The sequence below is a fragment of the Haplochromis burtoni genome, unplaced genomic scaffold, assembly GCF_018398535.1.
Source record: "Haplochromis burtoni strain Fernald_Lab_line unplaced genomic scaffold, NCSU_Asbu1 Contig_65, whole genome shotgun sequence".
Lineage (NCBI taxonomy): Eukaryota > Metazoa > Chordata > Actinopteri > Cichliformes > Cichlidae > Haplochromis > Haplochromis burtoni.
Genome location: NW_024582426.1, coordinates 999627 through 1024446, shown reverse-complemented (window position 1 = coordinate 1024446; position 24820 = coordinate 999627). Strand labels below are relative to the sequence as shown.

Here is a 24820-nt window from a genome sequence, read left to right as displayed (position 1 = left end):
CACACACACACACACACACACACACACACACACACGCAGTCACAGAACAGTGTTCTTCTTGTCTGACTTAGACCAAGTGAAGATTTAAAGAGGTTTAAAGATCATCCCTACCTTTTGTCTAAACTACAGCACTGAGCTGGGGTTTAAACCCTATTTGTATTTCTGTAAAGCCTGCTCCCATGCGTCAGGAACCACAGTGTGAGACTGACAAGCAGGCAGACATAGAAAACAGAGCTGGTTTAACTAACATGCTTCATGTGAGAGCACAGTGAGGGAGTACATAATTGGAAAAAGCCCATTTGCCGTTAAAAACCTATAGCCGGGGAAAATAAGACATGTGAAAGGGTCATACCAACACACTACTCCCATGTATTTTGCACTCCAATCTGATTGCACAAAACAACTACATTTTGTAGGCTACAGCACAGTGATGGGCTTTGCGGTTCCTTTCACCAACACTGACACTAAAAAATGACGTCAGATTGGTCTGGCAGAGCTATAGTATTCACTGAATGACAGCAATCGTGAATGTATTATTTTCGTTGCAGGAAAGCATGAGATATGGCCAGCATTAGTTGACAGTGAAAAGAACAATAACAGATTGCTCAATACTAACCATATTAATTTTTATTAAAAATCTAAATTTTAATCCATCTGATGTTTTTTGGATGGGTGGAGCATATTTTAAATCATGCAGGATCTGCTGTGTTCATCACTTAAAGCTCCACTCTGCTGCTGCCTATTTCTCTCCATCTTTCTTCCTTCACTTTCCCAGTCTGACCACCCTCTCTCTCTTTTGCCCTGCCAATTATCCCTCTGCGCCCATTATACACTCTCGCCATCTCTTTGCCTGGCCCTTTATCTTTATCAGTACTGCCGCCACCTATCAATTAGCCGTCTCTAGGGAAACAGTAATTACCTGTGCACATGTGTTCTGCATACAATTAACGCATCCCCTTTAATTAACACCACCTTGCTGATCCCCTGCCGTGTGACTGATCACATTGGCACGCACCAAAAAAAACCCCTGCTGACCTGCCACACGCAAAGCCACACACACACACACACAACGAAACTCATAACACAACCGGACACACAATGGATAACAATAACTAATTTTTAGAGCTCTTTTTCTCCCTTTCTGTCTCACAGGCCACCACACACACAAACACACACAATGTAATTTATAGAGCCCGACCAATATGTATGCCAGTATCAGTTGTTTGGTGATATATAAATAAAGAAGGCAGAGAAGAAATGCCCATCAACTGTGTTATGAGTGTTGCCATTGGATAGTTTTTCCATCATCTTCCCTGTTGGGAATACTTGTTCCAAATGCCACAAAATCAACAACAAGCTAAATTTTTGTGATGATGTCACTGATCATGCTACTGAAGCCAATGCATGAGTGCCAATATCTGCAGTTCTGCAACTTTCAAATTCAGGTTGATACCAAAGTGAGTCAATCTCCTTAACGTCCAGTGTTAAAATACCCAATTTTAACACTGGAATAAACACATTCACAGACTTCTACTTCGGGTTTCTATCACTCATTTCCCCCTTCATAATAACTGCAATTACCTAACAAAAAAGATGCCTTTCTGTGTGCTTAACATACAAACAGCACAAAGTCTACACTTCAGTTTTATTAAGGGCAATCTTGTGTTTTACTAATAAGTCACCAAGTAATCACTTGTCCATCTTTTATAAGCAGTCTACAGTCATATTCTATTAAGGTAGTACAGTGTTTGAGTTGGCCATGATGTGTGGTGGAAATACACTGACCTCTGCATGTGAACTCTAAGGTGTTGAGGGCTGCTGTTGATTCAACAGACTCGCTCAGGTCCCAGAGGGTCAAGGGCTCAGTAGATTGGAATCGCTTTATGTGTGCGTGTGTGTGTGTGTGTTTTATTGATTTGCCATCATTTAAGACGGTGACAGATTAAACAAGAGAAGAGACTGCTTTAGACAGGAGGTCACATTTCAGCCGATGAGATCATTTCATCTAGGTGTACTGTGTACATCGATGTCATGTTGCACTGTTGTCTACTGTCAGTCCCTCTGAGAGGACGGTGAATTTCTATTGTCAATAAAATAAATATTGAATCCACTACAAATAACAAACCTGCTGCTGTGTCTGGTCACTCAGCTACCAACATTTCTGCCATAGACAGCAGAATAAGAAGATTACATCCTAATATCTAATTATTTCAACTTTATTTTAGCAACACTGAAAACCAAGTTGTCACTTCATATAACCATAAAATTTCCCTTAAATTCCTTTCACCACAATAACTCCATATTTACCAAACTGGATCTTTAGATCCACAGGTAGAGCTCTTTTTGTGATTCCAAGTACCCATCTGAAAACTAATGAGAGCTGTAAACTCCAAACCTGTGGAACAGCTTACTTCTCTCAATTTGCACCCTTAACTCTGTGGTATCCTTTAAAAAAAATCATATTCAGACAGGGTCATGTTTTTCTGTGTGTGTCTTGATTCAGATGTGTTCATTTTGACTGTGTTTTTAACACCTTAATGTCTTAAAAAGTGCTATATAAATAGACCTTACTTGGACATCAGGAGCGTGCATATATTTACAATATGATAAGATGGCTAGAGTCTGACTTCTGGTGTCACACTACTGACTGAAGAGCAACATGCTCGAAACATTTAATCCACAGAGAGATCAGCGCAGCAGCACTTTTTAACCCTTTGATGCCCGAATTTTATTTTTAATTTAAATGAAAGTATCTGCAAATTACCCTACAAGTTGTCTGCCACAAAGGAAATTAAAAAAAATTCTCTGGTCCATTTATATTTCTGTGATCTATGCTCACATTCCGACTGACTGGGAAGCAGAAAAGACTTGAATCTGCTTTATTTAAGCCACAATGGACTGACTAGCCCAATTGGTTGCACAACAAGAGAGAAATATTGGATTTGTTCACGTTCAGACACCTGCCAACACAAAGGCAATCCAAATAACAGCATGTGTTGTGGGCTGGGTGAGGAGAGAACAGAAATACTATGGTGCCTGTAAGCTTCTTACTAAATCTGGGGATAATATACAGCCAGAAAACTGCGAGACTGATTTCAAGACTACCAAAATTCATAGAGTGAGATCATCACTGCCAGTAGTGACGTTGAGGAGTCCAGTTTAGCGATCTATTACAGCAGTGGAATACACAAAGAGATTGCAGGCACTGGTGGTGAGCTCTACAAAATAATTAGAGCTAAATGGGAGTGTGTGTTCAAATAATATAAGCTCAAATACTCATAAACCAAAACACACACCAGCAGATCAACAGCTTGATTATTGTGAGTGTGAAGATTTTAGTAGATTAAATCAGGCCGCAATATAACTTCCATCTTTATGGGCAGATAAAGAGCAGCTGAGGTATAGCACAGCCTGACAGTGGTCAAGGTCATCTTTCATTATAACTACCGGCAGTGTGAACAGAGGCTTGCATGTACACACGCAAACAGGAATACAGATTTCCACTGCAAACATTCACTCAAAAGGCACAGACAGGGTGAAAAACTGCTCAACAAAGCTCAAGTATATTTTAAATACATGATGTCATGCACATTTACAGTCAGACGTAATAACATAATTTTTACGAAAATATAACAGTGACAAAATACGTGATCAGTGCAGTCTGGGATAACATCATGCAAGCTTCATGACTGGCCAAACCACAGCCAAGCATGCTTCACTGAGAAAGCTGACATGACACAAACATCCAAACACACACATTATCCCAGTTAACCATAAGGAGCAGGCACCACGGGGCACGAGGAGAACGGCACCAGCCACCATAACTACAGCACAAGCAGTACAATAGCACAGCACACTGCATGAGGCACTGGATCCCAGCAAACCTCTCAGGGGAAAATTAGACATACTGATCACTGTGTGGGAGATATATTAAAAGGAAGTAGAATAAAATGCGAAATTAGAGCTTCCACATGACCGCATGATGGGAGAGCGCTGAAGCAGAAAGGCTTTCCACGTTGAGTAACACGTGGGACAGCTGAGAGGTTTGTCTGAGAGGGGGAGGCAGGCTGAGGGGGGGTGGGAGGTCGGGCACGGGCATACACACGGTCACTCACTGGGTGTCGCTTTGGGACGTCATAGACCCCTTCCTTCTGCTGACTGGTGGGAACCTATACAATCGACCAATAGATTCAGAGAACAGCCAAGAGAGCCTGTTACCTCTGGAGTAATTAAGCAATCAAACTTTACACTTCATCACTGTTCCAGCACTGCGACAAACTGGATGCCAACACAAAACCCTGTAACCTGCCTCTCCTGGAATCATATCAATCACTAGTAAAGTGTTTGTGTGTGTGCAGGGATAATCAGAATTAAAATCTTTTGAGTGAGAACTCATTTACTAGGTTAATCAGAAGACTATCAGCCTGTGGCGATGGTCTCTCTTTTTCTCTAATAAAGAATGGATAAGGCAGCTTATCACATCCACAGACATGTAATAACTCACATTGTCACACACATGGAGACATGTAATATTTCTATGTCACACAGTCAGATAGATCTGAGTCTGTGTGTAATGAGAAGAAACAATGAGCAGCGATAGCAAAATGCTGATATGTATGAATCCTGAGATTCCTATGGTTTGATTTCTCCTACAGTGGCACAAGGCTTGAAACAAAGTTTTATTCTTCCCCAGCTGGATGTGCTCTAATCAGAGTGGTAAATGAAAAACAAAAAATAGCACAGAGGAAAAATGTGGATATCTATCTAGCACAGCCTGTCCCATTCTTTCTCCTCCTTTCAATGCCTTGTTTACTTCTTTCACATGTTTATTTCCAGAAGCTGCCATCTTTATTCATACATTAGTTCCTCTGTGGCTGGAGGCTGGCTGAGCCGCACGTTTTTTACGCATGATGTGTGTGTGGGGGTTTGTTTGTACGTGTATTTGTTTGCGTACGATTGTGCACGCGCCAGCGCTCCCTCTATTTCAATCCATTTTATTTAAAGATCAAACGAGAGGCTGGTGATTAATCTTTCTTTCCCCCGCTTTCTTTCATCTTCTTGGGAAAAGAGGGAGGGGAGGCGAGAAAAAGAGGAGGGGTCTTCCTTCCACACACACAACAGGAATAACCTCCACATCCCCTCCACGCGCACCCAACCCTCCCCCTCTTTATCCCTCGGAGGTCTACCCACATCTCTGAGGAGTGCACCCAGAGAAAGCCTCATCTCCCAGGAGTAGCTAGCTTTAGCTATCAGGGCCCTCTGGAGAGTGTTGGCTGGTTGTTTGCCTCAGATTCTTAAAGTCTTTATTTCCTGTATCTACAATTGCTGTTTTCATGTGTAAAAACGGCAATTAATTCTATGAGCAGGCCACAGTATATTTATCCCATTAAAGAGTAATGCAGCTTGTACCGATTGGACAGTAAATAGGTGATTAAATCTCTGTAGCTTAAACGCTTTTAGGAACTCCCTGTCAGCAGATTAACCACAGCAACTGTAGTTTAAAGCTACATAAGACACAAGCAAACAAGATGAGCTTGTGAGTACCTGATAAATGCTCTCTTCTGATTGGTCACGGATGGGCTCGTGTCCCGCCTCAAACACAATGTACTACAACGTCAGCAGCACGGGAAAGAGAGGGGGGAAAAAGAAGCAGGAGGGAAATTGGAAGATAAAGAAACTGAGAGAAAACTGCAGAGGTGATTAGTCAAACAGCATTGTCAATAGGTTCTCATTAAAAAGCAGTTGAAGAAGAGATCCCAGTGACACACGGAGGAGGCTTTAAGCAGTAATAAATACCCAGAGCAACTGAGAAAACAAACACATCTCTCAGCTAATCATGCACCCACAGCTACAGACTCATGAACACACAGATATGAGTGTTTCCTACTGGCTCTTTGTATACATCGGCAAACCCCTAAACAGCGTGTGTTGTGCTTATTACGAAGATCTACCCAAACAGGAGCTGTCTCCCCACAGTGCACACACAGAGGAGCAAGCTGACTGGCTAGAAATGCAGCAGGTGACAGCAGCAATGGGATTGGTCAAGAAGTTACCTGGTAGACAGGGTCCTCCAGATCCTCCTCCAGTATTGTCTGCGGATGAGCGGCGGCAGCAGGAAAGAGAGGGAGAGATCAAACGGGGAGGAGAGAGGAGCAGGGGTGAGAAGACAGAAGAGAGGGAAGAGGCGGAGAGTTAAGCCGGTGAAGAAGAGAGAGTAGGCGGAAAGCACAGCGAGACATAGCGGCTTCCCAGCATTCAGATAATCATTTGGCAATCATCAGAGAGAGAGCGAGTCAGAGAGATAAAGAGAAAATTAAACAGGAGACGTACAGAAGACAGAACAGAGGAAGGTGAATAAGCACAATGGGCAGATGGTACCACTGATGAAACCTGAAAGTGGGTGCTCCGTATGTTACTCTTTGATGTTTTTTAAGTCTTACCTGACTCATCTGTCAAGAGTCTCTCACATGAACCTCATCATACTTATGGCAGATGATTAAGGAAATTGTTTAAAAGACAAAAAAATACCAGAGAGTTGAGAAGAGTACCTGGTACACCGCCTGCTCACACTGCTTGTCTTTTTGGGCCTTCTTCTCCTTCTCCTCTCTCTGCTTTATGTCATAGATAAGCTGGAACAAGTCCCGCAGGTCCAGAATCACAGGTTCAGCCTAGGACGAGGACACATTATCCAACCATTAACACAGGCACACACATTAACAGGAGCACAACACCGATCAGAACTCAAGAACTGCATGTTCATTCTCGTTATGTGATGATTAATTTCCCTGCCCAACTTCACGACAGGAGTTTAAGGCCATGATCAGACTGACATGAACAGTGCGGAAAAAGATACCACCTCATTCACTTTAATGATGCAGAGGCCTCAGGCCAAAACATTTAATCTGTCCCATCTCACTGTCACTTTATCGCACACCCTGCTTTAAATTCTAACAAGTGCACATTTCTCTTCAACTTTTTTAGTAAATTCTGACTTTTAAGACAAGTAAAGGTGATTCTGATCATTACCCTTGCAAGTTTTTCAGATTTGCATTTGCAATTTGACAAACATGCACAGAGAAGAGGCCTCTTCTGTGTCTCTACTGAGCTTTCTTTTTGAGTTATGAAGCTTTACGTGAAGATGTGAGTGAGTTTGACATGACCCATTAAGAGACCCTGATCGCTGACTGTGACCCAAATACAGAACAGCTGTTTCTGGAGTAAAAGGTGGAAGAAAGCACATCAGTCAGGAGTGTAACCAAGAGCAGGTTCTGCTTTTTACCTTCACAGGGTTGTGCACTCTGAGGTAATCCTCCAGACTGAGGCTCTACTGTAATGTCTTGAACCATGTGAGGGACAACACTCACCGGAAACACCCGAATTGTGGTGCCAACTAATTAGATGTGGTTCCCCAAGACTTATCAAAGGGCCACCACTTCTAGACACTAGAGGACATCCAGTATGCATTGCAGGAAAACAAGCACAACTGGTTAGAACAGGACCATAGAGTGATTTAACTTAAAAGGAGAAGTCATCTAGGATAAAAATCAGGTTTCTTTGCATTTTACAGACAGAGTCGTGCAACATTTTAAATGCTCCTTGTTGTTTTAACTTGTAATTCTGTAGATACATAGCAGAGATAAAAAAAAAGAAAGAATAGGCATTAGAAACTGCTGTACGGGATCTGACAAGTTTTCATTCTCAAAGATATATTATACAAAGTGCTCTTCTTTGATTATACTTCAACTTCTGCCTACAGAAAGCTGATCCAGCAGAATACACCCTCATAATTTAAATTGCCCAAATAAAACTGTAACAGAAGAAAGACTAATTGTCTAGCTTTTCAGGAATCTTTTCACAGTATAAAAATAAGAAAAAATGTAATTCAATTTTGTTCATCACAACATCAGTCACTAGTGCTGTGGGATACTGCAGATTTTAGTATTGATCCAATACCAAGTAAACCAAGTGCTGATACCAGTACCGATACTTCTAACCTGTAAAGGCAGCTTATGTTTGGGAGACAGGGTGTGATGACTTAAGATCACGACTAACTCACTCTGATTTTTACGTTCTATAATACTTAGTTATCACAACAAAACACATCTTCCAACTTCTCTAAAGCGTTTTGGGTCAAATTCTGTTGTTTGACATGTTTCATAGTGCGTGTTTGAGGTGTATTGTTTAATTCCCCCAAAATCTATAATTTAACACAATTCAGTGGGCTACTTACTGAAACAAAGTATCAATCCTATTTGGCTAGTATCGATCCGATACCAATACCAGAGTTGGTATCGACACTATCGATATTTGGATTGTTCCGCCCACCTCTAACAGTCGCCTCAAGGCGCTTTATATTGTAAGGTGGACCCTACAATAATACAACAGAGGAAACCTCAACAATCATATGAACCGCTATGAGCAAGTGCTTTGGCGACAGTGGGAAGGATGCCAAAAATTCTGTGCCACTTTTTTTTCTGTGCCACTTCAAGTAATTAAACACTGACCTTGAGGCGTAAGTGACGTAACTCAGAACATGTAAGTATGTTTAAGACATTGCTGTCTGCACACTTTCATGGAAACGGGCAGGGGGTGAACACAGTCACTGCATGATCTATTGCTTCACGCAGCAAAAATTGTAGCCTTGTGTTACCTTTGTACCTCTTTCCTCGAATGAACAAAAGTGGTGACAACAAACCAGCGAGATGACTCACAACCTATAACTACTGTCACAGCGCAATAACAAAGAGTCTTATAGTACAACGGTCTTTCAAACCTAATCAATTATTGACTGGAGCTATGCGGAGTGCAGCCAGAGTTCATAGACTGAATGTTGTGCAAAATGTAGTTCTATTTTAGTGTTGGCTTTCTGCAAGATATTCTGAGCCGAATAAGGCACATGACATACACGCTGGGGTAAACTTCTCTCCCGCTGAGCCAACACTGAAACATACTGTCACTCTTTTAAATTCAGATCCGTTTTACATTTGACAATACGTGCTCTAATCCTCACTTTCTCTTGTGATTTCTCTCCCATTCTTTTTTGCTTTTCCTCGATCAAAACCTCAAGGTATGAAAAGAGAGTGAGCAGAGAAAATCACTGAATTCTAAAAGTGCTAATGCAGAAAACTTTGAGGAGGAGTGGCCTGCTCATAGGACCAGAGAGATGAGATAACCTCAGTTCAGCACAGATGACTAATTCATAGCCTACGGCAAACCTGATAAATGATTCCAACAAAAAGTAACGATAAAGACTTTTACTGCAGACACAGTTCTAATAAAATCTGCCCGGATCAGGATTTTAGAGCAGAAGATGAGTCTCCAATTCTACTAAATATTAATGCAAGAGATTCCCTCTCATTGCCCAAATTAAATTCTGCTGTTGGTTGTTAGCGGAATATCTTGAGGATATTCCTGAACGTATTTCTTGGTGAACTGATTTTTGTTAAACCCGTCTTGTCTAAATTCAATTCAATTATTTCTGTTTTATGAAATTTAGAAAATCGTTAAATCTGGAAGTCATGTTGAAAACCTTTAGGAGAATTTACATGAGGAAGCATGTGCATTAGAAAAATGATCAGAAAAATAAAAATGAGGATGTGCAAAAGTGGACTACTTAGAGAAAAAGACTCATGTTGTTAACTTTGTTTAAATAATTTCTATGGGCTCAAAATAAAGGATTTACTGGCTAAATCTGTTACTGTGTCATAAATTATGTAATACATTAAACTACATTTGAACTCTCTGTAGCCTCTCTACAAATTGAAACCTAGGTTTTGAAACAACAAAGCAAGTCATGCTAATTACAGCTGCAACTTTTTTAGAAAAGTTATAACAATGACTGACAATCCTCTATTCACAATTAGAGTCTTGCTATCTTCACTAAAACTGGCTAAATAAAACATGTCTTTCTTGTCCTGAGACTTTGATTTGAGTGGTAAGCCAATTACTTTTGAACGCGACCTTAAATTGGCCTGTTCGGAACATCTTTAAGTCTTAGTCTTCATGACAACAGAGACACTTTGTTAATTCACATCAAAGCAGTTACTTTCCAATTACAGCCTCGGCCATGAGCTCTGTGCCTCCATCCCTCTTATTGTCTGCTCCACAACTAATAGTCTGAGTGTTAGTGATGGCTGGTTCAAATCCTGAAAATGGAAGTAAAATATAATTATGACCTTTCCTCAGGCACACATCAGGCAAAAGGCAGCGTAGCTGACGGATGAGAACTTACCGTTGTGCTTCACTGTTACGCAGGGTAACATTTTCTGAACAACTGTTTTTTAATGGAAATGCGGCTGCTGTATTTGTGAGTGCAGACTGGCGCATATCTGTCTCAGTCAAAGAGCCACGGTTCATGGCCCTAGGAGGATGGATATGCCATTAGGGCTGGTGACACACACTCAAACCCTCATCGACTCACTATGGGAAATCAATATGGCTACAGAGAGAGCCAGCTGAATCCAGACGAAACAAGCCAGGCGCATACAACAACAGCAGCAACAATCATAAAAGGTCTGAAAGAAGTACTCAATATTATATAGAGTATGCCGACGCAGAACCGAAGCTGCGCTGTTCTGAACACACAAAACCTAAAGCTGCAGATCTACTCGGTAAACAGTTTGTTTGATGAACAGCACAAAGCGACATGAGCTGGTATTCAAGGGTCCTTATCTAAATGTCAAGAGGTTCATGTTACTGAGCAAAGAGCCTGATGAATCATAAATTAACCTAAACACAAAGAGAGCTGGGCTACACAACGTCTTTTTGTGTCGTTGGATGAAAAATCCATAAAATACCATATTGTTATTCATGCGGGGTGAGAGGAAACTATACTGAACATCCTCTGGGCTCTGTTTTCAGTTTTAGAAAATCTAAATCATGACCAACAGTTCAGAAGCGCCAAAGACTATAACTGTGGAGTAGGACTGTAACATCAGCACTGGCCAGCATCACTTATTTACTATGTTTAGATTAGTGCCGTCAGCGTTAATCTCATTAAAATGAGATTAACGCCATAACTGCATTAACGCGGCAAATCTCTATTAGCGAGTTAGTGCTGATCGCCCCGTGCGTGGGGCTGCAAGGCATCAATGCATTAGCGCGGTTAGCTCGTTAACGCGTTAGCGCTGTCCAGCCCCATTCACGTCATTTTAACGAGAGTAACGCTGACAGCACTAGTTTAGATATTTCCAAATGTAAATGTCGGAAGAGCTCAGAAAACGGTGAAGGTGAAAGGTGGGGGTTTGGGTTCATTTTCCGCTTATTGGACTGAATGTACATAAATACTAACCGACTGCGCGGTTTTGATAGCCACAAAGCGGTGGTTCCCTTCTTTTCCGCAGACATAGCCAAAGGCTCGGTGGTCCGTGATGTCCTTGGCAATGTAAGAGATCTCATGGACAGCATGGTGGTGTTGGAGGACCTGTAGCAGGGAATGACATAATGATACAGATGAGCTTTAAATTGTAAAGATGCAAACAAAAAGCCCTGTATTTACATATATATATGTTTTAAAAACACATACGAAGCAAACTGACTCTACGTCTTTATAAAAAGCAAGTTTATTTATTCTTTGTTAAAAATTTAACTGTCTGCTCCAAACCAGTAACTGAAAGTTAGGATGCACTCATCTATACTTCCAAACCATGTGGGAAGCATAATCATCTCATGTAAACCCCCTTAAGTATATACTCACAAAAACACACAGTCACACAGAGACCTTGTATCCTACATTAAATTGTTTCTAGCTCCCCTGCCCTCTCTAGTTTAGTCTGGGTGGGGAGTGCCAAGCTGGCATTGCCTGTGCCCCGTGGCAGATGGCACTGTTTTTCCCGAGGACAGAGGGGGGGATCAGTGACAATCACAGCTCGGCAAGCTGTCGACTTGATCACTTCATCTGTGCCCTCACTCACAACACGCACAAACACAAACACACGCTCACAATTCACAGCATAATATGCAATAGCCCCTCTGTTAGTCACACTAAATGTCTGCTTTGTTGTTATTGTCTATGCCAGATGCATGCTGGGAGCAGAGACACAGAGTCAACATAATAACCCAGTAGCCCTTGAGTGCATGCTAGGGGTTGGAGCCTTATACATCAGAGGCTAAACACACACATCTGCTCTCTCTGAAGCTACTCCAGAAGTGCGACATGGCAGAGTAGAGTGACACTAGTATAACATGGGACCTATGACACACAAACACACACAGAGAGACACCAACCACCTCAGCAGAAACAGATAATCATTCTGTGAGTCATGTCTTCTAAATTTAATAATTGGAGTAATGATTATTATTATCACCTCTGATTGACCTGAAATTGGCAGCTAAGGATGTACACGTGCACACACACACACACGCACACACGCACACACACACACACACACACACACACACACAGCTCATTTGCAGAGGTTATTGAATTATCTCTGGGTGGGTGGTGAGGTGACAAAGAGGGACTCTGATTCAAAGAGAGCAGAGAATTAAATGACTGCATAAATTCAATTGCTTCACTTTGTCTTGGTAGCAAGTAGAGCTTAGACAGTAGAAAAATACATATAATCAATACCAGCTTTTTTAATAAAAAGCTGAAAACGTTCACAGAAGCTTTGGTCTAATTAACGTCACTTTTTTAGCATTAAAAACACATTACTGACCTCCCTTTCTGGTTTTAGGTTCTCTGTGTGCTTGACATCTAAGACAAGTACAAAGGTGAAAGTGCCACCTTTCAGAAGAAAATTTAGTGCAATGGGAAGACGGCTTCCTCCCACCGTCCAAATGGACGGATGGATGGATGGGAAGATTCAATAAGTTACGATAAAGTAGCGGACCTCGGTTCTATCTGACATATCTGCCAAACTCTAATTAGAGTAGAAAAATAAAATCAAAAGTCTACTCACAAAGGTAAAACAAGTTAAGATGCTGGTCGTGGAAGGAAATGACAAATTGAACTTTACACATATAATTTCAAATTTTGTCAAAACACCACTGAAGCTCCAAAACTAATGATGGAAATATTCAACACTTGACTTCACTTCATGAGACATTTATGCCAACAAGACTGTTACTAGCATTTTTATGGTGGTTTGAATGTTTTTGTAGTGTCATGCTAGAGAAAAGGGTAGAAAAAACAATGTGACAATGCTGCTTAAAAGCATTGTTTTCTTATCACAGGTAGTCGTGGATTACTTTGTCCAATCTGCCTGACTCTGCATGGATAAGCTGGATGTGTGTTGCCATAACTGTCCTCTGGTGGATAAATTACATAACGTGTGTTTCTCCCATTTCTTTAATTTTTCATTTTCATTTATCAGTTTATATACTGGCTGATGTCATCTGATGTTTTGAACACGGCCTGCTTTAGTTGGATATAGATGCTCAAACACTGCGTAAAAGCAGGGGTCTGAGGTCTGCTTTTCTCGCTGTTGATGTGCTGTACCAGTCTCACAATCTTTCACACACAGCGTCGGTGTCTCTGAGGGACTGTGGACAGCATGCCCTTCAGCAGTTGCTGGCCACTGAACCAAGATATTCCTTGTTATTCTGGGAGTGAAGAGGGGAAACAGCAGGATACTGTCTCTCTAATATCTCCGATCGTCACATCTCTCTCTCCTGGAGGGGAGACATCATCAAAGGGCCTGTGGAGGCCATCCAGCCTTAAGCCAGTAGGAACAACATGATGGGAGATTAGCAGTTAAACTTAAAGATTTAATTAGCTTTTTTTTTATCAGATTCAAATCAGGTCTGGTTATTTAACCCAGGTTTCTTTATTTCTTGCTTTTATTCTGTAATATACGTGTGTGAAACAATATTTGAACTGAATTAAACATGGAAATAACTCCATTAGCTTGTCTATATAGAATAAAGTAGCACACTTTTTACTTTTTGAGCGTATTTTTTGAGAAAGGCCATTATTTTTCCTTTGTTAGACATTAATCACGGTGAGCTGACTTAGGTTAGCATGGTCTGAGAAGCATGCATGCTGGGTTAACTGGTTAGTCTTGTGTGTGGATCTTTGCGTGTGAGTGATTGTCTGTCTCTCTATGCTAGCCCCGTGATGGACAGGAGTTCTACATCTCACCCTGTAACAGCTTGGGATAGACTTCAGCTATTCCACAACCACCAAGTTGGACAAGTAAATAAATTGGATGCATATAAATCGTGTAACTTTTATTTATGTATTATTTTGTAAATTCAAGTACATTCTGAAGATCTGGCGCCATGTTATCTGGCCGTAGCCATGCACCTGCACTACTCTGTTCATAATAGAATAAAGGCTGAAGCTACAGCAGGAGATTGAAATGATCAGAGCACTTGTGGCCTCTCTGTAGGTGTGTTTAAAAAGTGCTGGCGGCTAATATTAATAAACCAGAGCACAGAGTGTAGCAAACTTTCATTCGCAATCACTGGTTTAAGGTCACTACATCAGAAAACTGTATGAATATGGAATCAAAGAAAGAAGCATGATACTAATTTTAATACTATATACGCACAGTTCATCATGCATTGGCTGAAAATAATGGATCATGTAAGTGAAAATAAAAGGACACAATACTGAGGTGTTTTTTTCCTCAACTAAAGGCACTAAAGATGTGACTATAACCATATTTTATGAAACAGATTTTGAACTACTGTGGCCAAGCTGGGCATAAAAGTAAAACTAATTAGGTTAAGATATGCTCTGACAGACATAACCCCTCTAATATGCTAAAATCAGGCAAGCTATGAATTAACACTGGTGTGTGATTTGTGATGTGTACCCACCCCTGGCCAGTGTCAATCAGATCACATATAATCCTTAATGTGTGTAAGGATTTCCCTTTTTTCTAATCTTTTCCTAAAGTACTTTTTAAGATTAAAGCATAAACCTACATGTCTTTTTCTATTTTTTGCATTTGATTAAAAAATAAAAAGCAGCGTCCTGTGCCCACCTCTACACTGTAGATCAAGAGAGTCCACTGTTTTAAATAAAAAGAGTTTCTGTTAGATGAAAAATAATTGCATACTTGGAATTTCAGAAATTTTGATTATTACTGGTGGTTTATATTTCTTTTAAATATTTGTTTTTAATCAGCTACATTTATTATGGGAACTTCATATTAAACATTAAATTGATTTAAAAAGCACATCTGCAGTGATTCTTTAAAGTTTTGGAAAAGCATCTGAACATTAAACATAAAATAAATGTATTTAAATTTTAATTGTAGAAGGAAAAGAGGGATGATGATGATATAACAAATGTGATTTTCTGTCTGAATGCTTGTTTTGAATAGATTCATTGTGACATTTATAAATAGGAGCCCACTCGTAGAATATATTATTATGTAAATGTAGTATATGTTTAGCACAAATGTAGGGTATTTGTGCCAAACACAAAGACAAATCAGTACAGAAGGATGGTGGATGCGTGATATAGCTGGTGGCATATCAATGACAGCTTAGAGCACGAGTCCAGTTTATTTTCAACCCGGCTTATTTTCCATTGTGGCTCCTGCTGAGTCTCCTGCTAAGTTTGCATTTGTGTACAATGAATGCATGAGTGAGGATAACATGCACTCTTGTTTGGCCTCATTCTTAATGGTGAATTAGTTTGTAGTTACGTTGTGACCACCTGGCTTCTCTCCAACAAGAAGTCAAGGACCATTTACGCAGACAATGTTCAACTTCCACGTGAAAGAGTCTGGATGTGAAAAGGCTGAGTTGTGTTTGACAAACAGATGCCAGAGCTGTTGGAAAATAGAGTTCAGGGACACAGAAATTGCTTTATCAGACCTGTTCGCTCTTTAACCACACTGACAAGGTTTTAAGGCAACAGTGGGGGAAGATGGTTGCATACCATGTTTAAAGATGTTCGTGATAAACATCAGAGCAACAGATCTGTTTGATTTCTTAGGCACAGTCTGACCTAAAACTTGTTCTAACCCTCTGCCTTCCAATGTAAAATGGGCCAAGTTCGAATTCCAATTGGTGCTCACAACCTTCCTGGTGTTTTGCCAATGGAGCAGTTTTCTTACCGCATGCTTAAAAATGATCGAATACCAGCTTAAGTTTGGTGACATTACAAGGCTATAGGTCTATTTTCGTATTAAAACCTAAAAAGAATTTGTCACACATCAGTCAGCACATGTTCATAGATAGTTGGGATTTAATACAAATTTTGATGTCAAAAATCACATTCCTGTATCCCCTGTTTGCCACCTTTTCTCATCCTTAGTGTAAAACGATTAATGATGAAACTTGTTCATTGAAAACAAGCACTGCTTAATTCACAGCCACCCCCCCCCCCAAGGCTCATCCTATGGCCTTCTCTAATTTCAGCCCCTTTCATTCCTCTAGCCCCACAGACCAAATAATACTATAAATTGGGTAGGTCCATTCAGTGACAATATATATGATAAGACCCAAATGAAATTTATTGAATTGTCTGGACGCCAGTTGTTTGTAGTCTTTTCTACTGGCAGAAAAGTTGATCTTTCTGATCTCTCTGAGGAGCAGCGTGCAAACTAACCATTTCACCAATTCACTTATGCTAGTTCTTCATCTGCCTTGGTATTGTCTCCTTTCTGAGACTTGGCCAAAGGGGTTGAAGAGTGTAGTAATGCACAAGTGTCTCTATGTATATGCACATGTGTGTGTTTTAAGAGAGAGGCTGACAGGAAGAGAGGCATACTGGCCTGCCCTCTGTTAGATTAATGTCTCCCCTCTTATTCTCCTCCATCTCAAGCACCACCTCCCTCCATCCTGCACGACCTTCCCTACTCCAAGAGAGAGGCCATCCATCCATTCGTTCACCCATACATCCATCCGCCCATCTGGCTGACTGATGCACAGGAGGGGAATGAGACTGTCAAGATCCCTGAACCTCAGCAGAGTCATTCTCTCTTTCTTCCCGTCTCCCTCTCTCCCTCCCTCCTTTGCCATTAGGAGTGGTTGAAGGGCTGATAGTAAGGACAGCATATCTCTATAGTTAATATTAATGTGCAGAGACAGAGGACAAGGTCTCCCTGTAGAAAGCTTTACTTTGACATATGCTTACTGATTCTCCACCTATCCCTCTAACTCTGTTTCAGTCTGCTTCTGCTCCTCAATCACGCGCTTCCTCTATTTATCTTTTTCACATCCTTTTTTCCCCTCCTCCTTCCCCTTGGACTTTTCTTGCTTCTTCTCCTCCCAACTCTAGCTCTCTACTTCTGCATCTATCACTCACTTTTCTATTTAGCTCTTGTTATCCTTCAGTGTCTAAATTTTGAGCCATCAAGAAGAGAAATACGATAAGGATTATGAGTGTTATAAGAAGAGGTACAAAGGATTGAATGTGCTTGTATTCAACATGGCTGCCACGTGGGTGGTCGTTGTTTACTGAGTCTTGCCTGTCTAATACAAGGTACTTTTGAATCACTGCTGGGTACACACACATACAGTGTCAGCTCATTCCGGCTCCCGACAAAGTGTAAATCTTAGGCTTACCGTGTCAACCACTAAAGCTCGGTATGGAGCGGCGAGCTTTATATTCTATCTAAACCAGTCTACATTCACAATCAGACACACTCAGAGCCAGACAGTGAAACAGACAGCTCACGCTGCATATGTACACATCAAAAAACAGTTGCTGTATTATGTTTAAAAAATAAGCCTGGTTTTCTGGAGCTGCCAAGATGAATATAAAAACAAACATATGGAAAGAATTGCTGCAGCACAACTCAGCCAAACACCTCAAAATAACAACATTAATTCGTTGGGACAGATTTTTACACGTTTATAGAATTTAACTCTTTTCCCACATAAAGGCAATATTTGATGACTTCCTCTGGACCCCTAACGAAAACATAAACAAATATCAAAAAGGATTTGGTTTGACAACCACTGCAATATTTTCCCTGTTTTTCCAAGGGCAGACACCACCCTCATTAACTTCTGATGCAATATGAGAGAAACTTCTTTAAGGGTTACTCCTAGTAGGCTTTCAAGGGGTAAAGAGTTAACAGGGAAGTAATTCTACATTATTAGACACAGAAAACAGGGGGGAAAGGCCACTTTAGTCACCAGAGGACCCATATTCTTGGAAAGGTAGATATTATAGTTCTTGATTAAGGATACAATGACAGGTACCACAGGTTTGAGCCTAAATAACACCAATCAAATAATCCTAAACAAGCCTGGTCATTTTCCCTGATTTACAAACATATTTACTCTGCAATGGCATTTAAAGAACCCTGTGTAGGGTATAGGCATTACCTATTACCATAGATGGAATATGGTAGTCATGATTATAATAACCTGCAACTATGTTTTTGTATGCACTTCTAAGGAATCCGTTATGTGCAACGGCCTTGTTTCTACAGTAGGAGTAGTAGATTTGAGCTGGGAAGCAAGAGGAAGGAAGGTCCATTAAATTTGTTCCAATGCAAACCTCCACTAGAAGCCACTAAATCCTACACACTGGCCTTTCTATAACTACATTAATCTTCTTCTCTACTTGCGTCTGCTTCAAATATATCTACGGGTTGTGGGTACTTGCCAGTAAATTCAATATTACACTTCTTGTTTTATTGCTTTTTTGCATGGATTTAAGTAAGTCTTAGATCTTATCAGTCACTGGGAAAGACGCCTAGCAAATTAAGTGATAGAGGGAGAGTCAGGGTCAGTTAACAGACAGTAAACAGAGCTAAAAAATGAACCAGGAGATTGACTGAAAACAGTCGATGAAGTCTGGACAGATCATATCGGTTAACCAAAGAAGAAGCCATGTAAGATGGAAAATGCCTAATCCTGGGGCATAATATAAAACCAGTGTAGTTGCTGTTTGCACACAGGAAGACAATGGGACGGCCATGTTCTCTCATCTACTGAGGCCTTGTTCTCAGGGTTTCAATTAGGGCCTCCTGATTTCCCCAGGGGCCCCTCCCTCTTATGGAGATGCCTCATTAATAGATGAAACACAAGTGCACGGACACACAAACACACACACAAACACAGACCCACAAGTAAAGAGAATCAAATTTGCTTCAGAACTTACCCCTGACTTCTCATCAAAGATTTTGATCCCTCCAAAGGAAACGGTCAGGAACACCTTCTGTTTGTGTTCTCCTTTAGACCGTGCTGCTGCAGCTATTCCCTGAGGATGCACACACACAGACACACACAGAAACACAATCCATACAACCATGTCAGAAGCAGTATAGAAATGTACATGCAGTTGCCAACAACTGTCAATAAAGGTAATAACTATGTGTTTGAAAAATCAGCAATGAGTTTCATATACTGGCATCGATTTATAATCTTTAAATTATTTGTGGCAGGTTTCTCATTTATTCTCATCCAACAAACAACATTTTACTATATTGTGTACCAGGGCACCATGCAATCTTTCTACAAAACGACTAGGGATGATGTGAAAGGAGATCGATATCAATTACTAGTTTATTGAGAATGTCAGAAATGTTACGATAGTTTTTATTTAATAATAAAAAGTTGCTTTGCTTAAAAATAGCTTGCTGCTGAATGGAACAACTTAATTTGTATAACTTGTTTAAAAGCTTTGGGAACGTGCTTTTAACACAGTACAACTGCTACGATGCACTCAGCATACAGTCAAACGACATACTGATTATTTATAGCTGTAAGTATATGTAAAGGTTTAAGTTTCTCTCCATTTTCACCTCGTCACCATTTGCATAGGCGAGTCACAAAAAGAAGACAGGAGAGAAGCAGGATCACAAAAACGACAGATTCCGGATAGAAAAGGGAGGAGCAGTATGAAAGAAAAGGTGGAGAGATCAGAGAAAAGGAGTTGATGGATTTTCTGTCTGAATAAATGAGGAGGAGGGAAGCTGTTTGATCAATGAGCTGTCGGTCCTCTTCTCACCCTTACGGGTCTCCGCTGGATAGAGTTTTCACTACACGTAAACAAAGCGTAAATGTAATTTTCTCAATTCAAATATCTCCTGCAATATGATTTAAAGGGAAATTAATAATGAATGAGGCACTCTTCACTCCGACAGCGTTTTCAAACTCTTTCAGCATACATTTGTAGAGACAAGATGCAAAATCTAGGTTTTGTTTAAAGATGCGACTTCTTGGGGGAAAATTTCAACATTTTTTATGTAACAGAATTTCAAAGCCTGTTTTTCATAATTCTGCAATCAATTATTTCAGAAAACAAGGTCGTTCATTAGGCCTGAATAGAAAATGGCCTATTTTTCTTCATCTTCATCCTCACTCATGTCTCTCTTTCACCTATCATCCAAATGATTCCCCTCCGATATGCCATCTCCTCACTGCTAACTGCCCCATCTGTCTACCCCTCCCTCTAATTGTTTCTGTCCTTGCAAATGAGACATTCATCCCAATCCCCTTCTCATCCATATGGCTAACCTCCTTTACTTCCTCTTGCACTGATCATCGTCATCCCTATAAATTATAACAACCCCATTTTCTATCCTTCCTATTCAACTTCTCGCTTATAGCAATTTGCATAGAAAGACGGCAACAAACTCTATATGCATGCGCACACCGTCAAAAGCGCAGTAATGCTATGATGAACAAAACATGCATATTTAAATGTTGAACTTCAGAATATGCATGAAGCTGGCAACTGATGTCTTTTGTGGGTCACAGAACTTCATGCAGCTGCAGGCTGTAATATAACATTAATTCTGGGTGTTGACGTCCTCTGGTTTTTTTTAATTGCTCACAACTACCATGGAAAGTTTGTTTTAACAGCGAGTTTAAAATGGTACAATTAATTTGTAATTTGAGACAGATCAAGAGGAGGAGAAATACTCTTCTTACCTTGAGCTTCATCATCGAGTCCTGGCAGAGTTTGTCTCCACGGGCGGCGGTAACCTCGTCCAGGCCAATGAGCTTGGCCTTGTAGCGGACGCCATCGCCCTTAAAACGCCTGATGAGAGCTGTCTCGCTGCGATCCTGCCCTGCAGACACACATACACACTCACTTTGCAGTCTACAGTACATCTTCAAGTCAAGGACCTCAATCTACCTCAGACCAGTGCTATTACCTCAGGATCATCAATCACACAAACCCCAGAATACTTCAACAGTAAAAAAAAAACCAAAAACCCAACTATGGTATAGTTTAAAGCCACTAATGTCCAAAACTAACTCAGATCACATGCACTGAACTGTGGTATCATATGAATGATAATAGGCAGTACACTCATTGACGCTCAGTGTTTGGCAGGATTAGACGAAACTCTGACTGTTCACATCTTTGGCCATTTCTCATACAAAATAATGGTGTGACATTTCCTCCTTATCTCCCCCGTCTCCAGCAGTCCCTCGTCTCTTCTCACTTGCTACTGTGTACCAGATTGCCAGCACTGTGCGCATGTATTAGTAAGTGTCAGCGATGGCGTGCATGTGTTGACCTTGCTCTTGTCCAGGAAGTCTCTGTGTTATCTCCTCCAAACCTCTTTACACACAATACAGAGCACAGAGAGAGGGAGAGAGAACAGTTACTCATAAGGACAAACTCTTTTGTGTCATACTCTCTCATTCTTTCTTCCTCTCAGTTTCTATTTCTCTGACCTGCAGCGTGCACGCACACACCAAAAGTTGTACAGACAAACACCAGAGCATCTCTGCATGTCTCCGTGTTCTGTTTTTGAGTGTGTATATGCGAGACTTTGAGTGTGATTCTGAGAGAGAGGCATAATGATAATGCAGCATATTCAGATAATATATTGAGGCATTAGTTCTGTACTCTATAAGAGCGTGACTCTTGGAAGGTCACAGCCGGAGTGATGGAGAGGTCCCACTCCTCCTTTCGTCTTTCTTTCACACTCCCTCCATTCACACCGAGTCCCTACAGCGTTGCAGCATAAGAGAAATGTGCCCTTTTAAGACCATCACGTTACGTGCAGCTATTGAATCATTTTTGTGCAACACAAACCTCCCACGACTTCGTTTGTGTGCCCTGACGCGAAAACAAGCAAACACAAGTATTTTTTTAATCTGCATTTGAATCATTGAATCAAATGATTTAACAAGTTGGAAAGTATTTGAGGACAATTCAATATAAGGCCTCGTTATCACACGATGGTCGGTTAGCCTTTGTATTAATAACCCTGCTTTGTTAAAACCGCAAATAGAAACGTCCAAGGCTGCCACAGATTATTTTGTGAATATTGATTTGTCTAAGAAGCTTCATCCTATGGGAAGAAAAACTTGACAAACTACAAGAAAGGAAAAAAAAACCACTTACACCCTATTTTCCATTGATAAAAAAATAACATACACATAGAGAGAGACACACTCAAAGGCTGCAGATGAACTCATACCTCTGAATCATTGAACAGACACACTCAGTCACACTGCTACTTGGAGTAAATCACGACTGTCTGTCTCAAAGTCCTAAGAGACAAAAGAGCTGAAGAATATCAGTCCTTATTTTGGGGAGAGTAAGAGAGAGCAGCTCTTTCTACTGTGTCACGTCTCAGCATATCTGAGATCAAAGTAAGTGACTAAACCTCTGCAGGACTGTGTTGTTCAACAAGGAGATGTTCATTTTGGAGACATTTAAATATTGCCTTCATTAAATATGAAACGATGCTGTAAAACAAGCGTGCACACACACACACTCATATAAGTATGTTGACAATAATACTCTGGTAGTGTGATGGCAACCCCCAGATTTCCACACCCACTAGTTCCACATCATCTCTTCTCACTGTGACAATGACATGAAACATACTGCATGAGCTGTCTGTCAGGAAACATTCACAAAAAAAATCGCTCCAGATCTCAAAAAGTGTCAAAAACCTTTCTTCACTGTGCAACAAACTAACATCTCTCTGAAGCTGAGGTTTGATTAATACAGTTATTTTTTTAGAGGGGAAAAATAACAAACAGTGAAATAAAACACATTCTTTTTACTACAGGACTAATTACTTGATCACAACTGCCCCATGAACAAACAATACGATTTATTTTCAATTCAGCGAATAAACTGAATAATATGCAAACACTGCAACTTTTACAGACTGACATGCTCTAACAAGGCCCGAGACCCTTGTACTTGTTTGTGTCGTGATTCTGGTCACAGGTTCAGATTTGTAACACCTCTAATCCAAACCTTCAATTCCAGTAAGCAAAAGCGTTTGCACTGGTAGCTAAACCAAGTACACCAGGCTGAATGTGAAATCCATAAAGCGCAATTTAGAAAACATCCACAATATTCCCACGTCATGGCATGTTCACAAAAATCACTGAATCCTAAAAAAATGTAGCATGTGTGTTCCTGACAGAGAAAGTGGGGTCAAGTTCAAGAATATAAATCACTTATCAAAGAAAAAGGTGGCACTGCAGCAAAAGCTCGAGTTTAAGTATTCCTCTATGTAATCTCTGAGTAGATTTAATGAAGAGCCGGAACAAGCTCATAGTGAATATTAAGATGATTTAGCCAATTTTAAAGCCCTTAAAGGAAAAATAAAAAGGGGTTCAGATGAGTTTTATATCATACAATTAGAGCAACTTTATTCATTTAATTATAAACCAAATAAACTTGATTTTAATGTTTCAGTGAGAGGATTAGTGAAAAACACAATTTGGTATTTTATCTTAATTTAGACTGTTTTGTCAGATACTGTATCATTTGATTGTACTTTTTATGCCCTTCTGAGGATCCATTTGTTCATTGTTATAGCAGTCCACACTGTGTAGGACTTCATCTGTGTGTATTTATATGTATGAGAGTTAAATAACACTGGTTGTGTCCAGATGACTCTGTCTCACTGGAACAGTGATTTTCATTTGAGTTTGACATTTAAGACATGCTTGCTCCATCTGCACCCATCACCATTACTGCTGCTATACTTAGCTCACAATGAAAGGACGAGTGAGAGAGTGAGATAGACAGAGAGTGAGAGTGAGAGAGAGAAGTTGAAATAAAGTCAAGATGGGAAAAAAGAAAGGAAAAGGTAGAGAGGGGTCCAAGGTTACCACTCCTGCTGAGTGGTTTATAATATTACCTTTTGGGAGCATGTTCCATGAAAGACCTCCCTCTGTGTGTGTGTGTGTGTGTGTGTGTGCCTGTCTGTGTGTGTGTGTGTGTGTCAGTCATTGGGGGAAGCATTCAGTCTGCTGTAATTAAATGTCCGCTGTTTCTGTGACCCTGCTGAGCTTCAAACACAACTAATGAAAGAATCTTCCATTTCATCTGTCACGGCTGCTCCACAGACACACAAACGCAAACTTGTGTGCCTGCCTCACACTCGCACACAAAGCACTTACAGACTCACGCTCACACGCATCCCACCTACCATACCATAACACTAATGAAAGAAGCTTTTGGAACATCAATCGCGGCTGCTCCACAGGTCAACAAACACACAAAAACATGCAATCTTTTCTCAGATCTGTGCAAACTACACTGCAGTGCTACGCTGCTATCGCAATATCTGGAATTCAAGTTTTTACGCTACAGTCAAGCGCTGCGTATCGAGTGTACGTGTGTGTTTGCGGTAGCACTTGGTATGCAGGGTTTGTTCATAACTGTCTGTCTGAAGCAACAAGCAGAGAGGGAGGGAAGGACATAAAGCGAAGAGCAAAGGATGGAAAAACGTGATGGATGGATGAATGAGCGAAGCCTCCATTGGATAAATGTCAGTCAGGATTAGAGCGATATGACAGGCAGAACCTCCCTGACTCACACACACACACACACACACACACAAACTTTCACATGTGATAGATGGCAGGTGACTGCTGGTACAGTGCGTCTAGCCCTTCAGGAAAGCCCCTAGCATCGCCCCTGGCAACTGTAACCTTTCGCCTCCTGTGCGCCCGTCCATCCCCGTCT

The 24820-nt window shown here is 40.7% G+C and overlaps 1 protein-coding gene across 8 annotated transcripts in view; it reads right to left on the bottom strand.

Annotated features, from left to right (window-relative positions):
• dab1a (DAB adaptor protein 1a) overlaps window positions 1–24820 on the bottom strand; it is a 216744-nt gene that overhangs the window by 11604 nt on the left and 180320 nt on the right. For 6 of the 8 annotated variants that reach the window (XM_005923244.3, XM_042221365.1, XM_005923245.3 and 3 more), the window contains 7 exons: window positions 20794–20933; window positions 19019–19117; window positions 11291–11422; window positions 6549–6668; window positions 6054–6092; window positions 5545–5607; window positions 4116–4169 (listed from right to left, as the gene is read on the bottom strand). In XM_005923244.3, coding sequence (XP_005923306.1) covers window positions 4116–4169; window positions 5545–5607; window positions 6054–6092; window positions 6549–6668; window positions 11291–11422; window positions 19019–19117; window positions 20794–20933 — 647 coding nt within the window. The remainder of the gene's footprint in view (window positions 1–4115; window positions 4170–5544; window positions 5608–6053; window positions 6093–6548; window positions 6669–11290; window positions 11423–19018; window positions 19118–20793; window positions 20934–24820) is intronic. The other 2 variants (XM_042221366.1, XM_042221367.1) reach the window with 2 other exon arrangements.